Source organism: Physella acuta, unplaced genomic scaffold (assembly GCF_028476545.2).
Source record: "Physella acuta isolate Inbredline_101_S28 unplaced genomic scaffold, ASM2847654v3 ptg000150l, whole genome shotgun sequence".
NCBI classification, from domain to species: Eukaryota; Metazoa; Mollusca; class Gastropoda; family Physidae; genus Physella; species Physella acuta.
In genome coordinates this window covers 215,001-220,333 of record NW_026731669.1, presented here as the reverse complement: position 1 = coordinate 220,333, position 5,333 = coordinate 215,001, and the positions used below count along the sequence as shown (strand labels likewise).

The 5,333-nt window shown below is 35.1% G+C and overlaps 1 protein-coding gene across 3 annotated transcripts in view; it reads right to left on the bottom strand.

Annotated features, from left to right (window-relative positions):
- Window positions 1-4,093: 4,093 nt before the first annotated feature.
- LOC131935604 (uncharacterized) overlaps window positions 4,094-5,333 on the bottom strand; it is a 1,736-nt gene continuing 496 nt past the window's right edge. For 2 of the 3 annotated variants that reach the window (XM_059292103.1, XM_059292102.1), the window contains exon 2: window positions 4,094-4,794. In XM_059292103.1, the coding sequence (XP_059148086.1) occupies window positions 4,220-4,792 (573 nt within the window). In that variant the 5' untranslated portion in view covers window positions 4,793-4,794 and the 3' untranslated portion in view covers window positions 4,094-4,219. Of the gene's footprint in view, window positions 4,806-5,333 lie in introns of all 3 variants that reach the window. The other variant, XM_059292104.1, reaches the window with a different exon arrangement.

Genomic DNA, 5,333 nt, shown 5'->3' with positions numbered 1-5,333 from the left:
GTGCCTGGGTAAAACTCTGGTCTCTCTAGACTGGCGAATTTAGTCTTTACCTGGACATTAAAGGCTGCAATGATTTGATTGTTTCAAACATGAGGTCATTGTCATGGTAACGTGAGGGAAGACAATTGATATTAAAATCCTTTAGATGTATAAAAATCCTTGTGACCTGAATTCTTAGTAAATCCATTAATAGTTTGTTGTCTAGCAGCTTTTCCTCTATAACACAGCTCACATTTGTGATTGCCAACAGGTAGAAAAAAATAAAAATAGTAAAAGGTATGCCTTCTAAATGTCCTAGGTGCTTTGACCATAGGGGGTTTGACCATGGGGGTTTGACCATAGGGGCTTTGACCACAGAGGGGGGCTAACCATAATATATAGATTTTAAAATAAAAATTATTAATTTTTGTTTGATTTAAATTTATGACACAATTAATACGATTTTATACATGTTTCGAGGTCGGCGTGGTCAAGTCGGTAAAGCTCATGGTTGCTAAGCCGAAAAGTCTCGAGTTCGAACCCTCGGGCAGATAAGGCTCGATAGCTGGTGACAGCCACTCTTCTAGGAGAGACAACTCCAAAATCAAACAACTGCTGCCTTGTAGTTTGTTCTTGGTTGGATAAAGCAGGCTGAAATCGGAGTCAATGGCGTCAATGGCGCATAACCAGTTGACAAGTAATCCTTAATTGTGATGGAAGCATGGTCGAGTCGGCAAAAGCTCAGGGTTGATAAATTCGAAAAAAGGCTCGAGTTTAACACTCTGGCAGATAAGGCTCGATCCCTCCCAACACTAAAAAATTAAGAACGAAGAAGAAGAAGAAGATACATGTTTTCTGAGAGTACGTTAATAGAAATTAACATGTATTTAAAAAAGTCAAGAACTATATTTAGTCTCCACATAAAGGCTAGTGCTAGCTAGGCCTCATAGATTTATTTTAAATATAAATGAAACACAAAAAATTCGACATATAACAAGTTTCACAAATACATAATGTAGATGTACTTGAAAATACATAGCATATATAAAGGATAAAAATGATACAAAACTTGTATTTATACATGATAATTTAACATGTTATTACATCATGTCGCAATTTAAAATATAAAATAGCAAATTTTAAAATAAATCCTTACCATATATGGATAGCATTGGACAAACCACCTGAGATCAAAGACCCTATGTGGACAAAACTCCTATGATCAAAGCCGGACACAGCGCTTTTGATCAAGCACCCGTTGATAGAGCACCTGTGATCAAAGACCCTATGGTCAAAGCCCCTATGGTCAAAGCACCTGTGGTCAAAGGTCCGCACACCCTTCTAAATGTAAATTTCCACTTTATTTAATTTACTGACAGAATTAAAAAAAGCACATCCTAATATGTGTTTTACATTGGTTTGTCGTGTATATTTTATCTTACTTTTAAAAAATTCATAAAGTTTTATTAAATTGTAATATGTGATTATATTGACCAAAGCAGGATTATACAATATAGGACAACATAAAAAAAATACTATTTTAAGAACATTTCGTCACTGATATCAAACTCCTCAAGAGGAAAGTAAGAGAATACATTATAAAGTGTGTAGCTTACTTTCAAATTACTTTGTAACAAGGAATATCCTAGTAAGTGTTAGCCATCCGTTACAACAACCTGTCTATTGAAAAAACCGCGACCCTCACACATTGTGCTATGTTTAGCGAGGCTGACGCTGTGTCACACGTTAATGACTTTACCATGACGTTTTTTTTCTATTCACTGAACCAGATCATATGACTAATACCGTCTGTATAGAATTAGTATGGAACTCGACCACGAAAGTGAAATTTGTTTTTTTTTTAACCCTTATTGGTGTCTTACTGTTGACTTTATATTTCTTCGTCCACGTTGATAAGTTCTCAGACAAATCCTTGATGTCATCAATGGTTGACAAGACAAATGATTTCATGACAAATGATCTCAGACAAAAAGTCTCAGACAAATTATCTTAAAGTAAAATATTTAAGTAACTATGATTCTTTTAGTTGATTTTAACATGTTTGTATTTCTTGTCAAATGGATTTTATGTTGGCCTACTTTATTTACGATCAGAAGACTATGTTAACTTTTTTTTTGTTAATAGCACTTTGTATAAAAGTTTTAGATATAAAAATGAATAAATCAAATAAAATGATGATACGTTAACCGAATTATGGTCAAAACGTTTCCAAAAAGAAAGATTTTGTTTTAAAGGAACGTAATGTGACATTGGTGTTTTAAGTTTATAATCAATGCTAGCCTGGCTGTTGTCCAGCGAAAATCTGACTTCTTAATAGAGCAGATACCCATCTGCGATGATTTAAATTTAACACATACTATGGTTTACCAGTCAGTGGGATAATTTAACAATTTAACAATTTATTTGGTTGCGGCCCCTGTTAATACGTTAAAGGCAATGTGACGAACCTATGCCACAAATCTTTTCTCACTAAATCATTTAGACAATCAATTTTTTTGCAAAATTTTAAAAATAAAACTAGAATTATCTCAAATACTATACGAATTTTGCTGTGAGATATTGTCTGATATATTTTATCATGAAATCTTTTGGCTGTGGATCATTTGTCCTTGAGATTATGTGTCTTGATATATATCTCGTCTGGATGATTTGTCCAGAGAATATTTGTCATTGAATCTATCTATCTAATGTCGTTTTTTCCTTTCCGTTCTTCTCCTATCTGACACGGTACCCTGCAACAAAGTTCACGATAGTTTTTTTGATGGATTGTTTGATTTTGTAACACCAATATCAACTCAATTTTTTGTTGTTGACAATTTAGGACACACAAACATTTTCTGCGGGAATGTGAGGGGGGTATGTTTGTGTTTACTGACTATCATTATTAATCAATACCAGTTAAAAGTCGCTTCAAAACAGCCTGTATATTTACTTATATCTTTCCGTGTGCATGATTTTAAAAATTCATATTTGAGCTACTGTAAAACAATTTTCATTTTTCAAACTTATTATAATAATTGCCGGCATGTTAAAAAAAACACTTTTTTTAAAAACTTATCAACTTTTCCACAAATTTAAATTATGTCTGAAAATTATCTACATTTAGTTCTTTAGCACTCATTACGTCCTTGGATAAATTAGGAAAACACAATTACTTCCCTTTATATAAAAAACATATATCTGAGGAAAAAAATACTTTTTATTATTTTGATTTGATGTTGGGAAAACAATACTTACATAACTATCACGGATTGATCAAGCACATTGTAGTAGGTGATTTAGATACTGTCTTTTTTTTATGCACTGTTTATGCACTGAACGTACTGTTTACTAATTATTTTTTAAAAATATCAATACCAGTTAAGAAGCCAGCTGCTATATCTTTACTTCTTTCGTTTGCGGATAAACTTGTGGTATTTTAATTGTTCACTAAATTGAAACAGCGCGTTCGCAGGCGCCCCTGCACGGTTCGATTTGGCGCCCTGGGCTATTCTGTGAGCGCTTAAGTGCATAATTTTGTTTTAGACAGTGGATAAAGTATGGATAAGAAAGGTTATTATAGTCTTTAAGTGAATTATATCCGGGCGTCCTCCGGCACCCCGACAGGGCGCTATTTGGCGATCCCTGGGCCTTCCCGTGTTCGATATGGCGCCTAAGTTCAATTAAGTGTGTGCAAACGACTGTGAGTGCGTTTGGGTACTACAGTCGTTTACTAAGCTGAAACAGGTGATTCCGCCCGCGCCCCAGCATGGTGCGATTTGGCGCCCCGGGATAAACTGTGGGCACTTTGCGTTAAGGTTTGAGTTTTTGTTTTATTTGTGTTAGGGTTGACGTTGCGTTTGTGTTTGAGTTTATGCTTGGAAATGGGTTTTTTTGGGGTTTTTTTTGTGTCTGTGTTTTCTTTGTGCTTGTTTGCGTTTGGTTTTGTGGCTGTGTGTGTGTTTTTTTGCGTTTTTTTGTGTTTTGGTTTTAGTTGGTTGTGGTTAGGTTGGGTAATGCCGTGTATATGCTTACTAAACACACATGTCGTGGTCCTTTCACAGTGGCCAGTGCCGGGCCTTGCCGGGGCGCTTAGTATATAGATAAAGACAACTTTTAAAGCAATGAAGTATTAACAATTTATTAATGGTCAGTCGAATTGTCATGTATGTATGTATACATTTTCATTTATTGAATCCAAAAACATAGTGCCTCTGCTTTCGATCATTGATCTTTTTGTTTAATGCGGTGACTCAGCCAGCGTGCAGCAGCGTAGCTTGTCCAAGCATCCTAGGTCGTTACAATTACCACGATACAGACCAACAATGAAGCTTCCCTCTGGGCAAGAGCAACACTTAGCCTGCTCAAAACAATCCGAGATGTCAACATCCTCGCAGTGTCCATACTTAGAAGGATGGTTACGTGGTCTTGTGCAGCGTCCTTCCTCGAGGTCGCTGAGGTATAACTTAAATACTGACCTATACAGACCAGTGAGGAAATACCCAGGTCTACACAATGACCAGGTAGAATCTGTTTCCATAGAATACCACCAATTTTCGTGAACATAGTCATAGCCCTCTTGCCATGGAAATGGTATACTGCAGCATCTAACACGTTCCAGTCGGTCAATAAGATCAGCGTATCGGCCTACTGGACTTCTACATAAACTGTCAATCATGTCTCCTAATCGATCACACTCTGACAGTCCAAGCCTCTTAAAGGAAACGCTCCAGTCTACATATCGACAATCTGGTTCCACACCAGCAACAAAAACTAGCGCAGCGAGTACTTTGAATGCAATACAGATGCCCATTCCTGAAAGAATGCTGTTCATGAATTTAAAAAAAAAAAAAACGGAAAAATAATGACTTTATTATACATAATATTGCCATATTTGAAATGAGGAATATTACATATATAAGTAAAACATATTTTAAAAAATAAACTGAAGTTTGTTTATAGTGCAGATGACGGTTGGGCTGGAATATCATTAGCATGACTTTACTTCTAAGAAAACTAACATGAAAATAGATTTTGAATCGATATTGCTTTTCTATAACACCCAGTTTGGCCTTTATATGCTTTGTATAGTGTAATGTCTTGAAGACCGTGTCCAATAAGATGTTTTAAAATTATACTACATCCATTATTTAAGCTGGGGCTAAAACTTAAACGCTTTTAGTCTTACTAAATTTTTACCCTAATAAAACAATTAATTGATTATTAAGCTTATCCTAATTCTAGTAATACGAACAATCTAGGCCTATACAGAAACAAAATAATTGCTTGTAATTTAAATTTCTACTTTTCTTATTTCAGTTATACAACAAGATAAGTAGTCTTAATAAAATAAA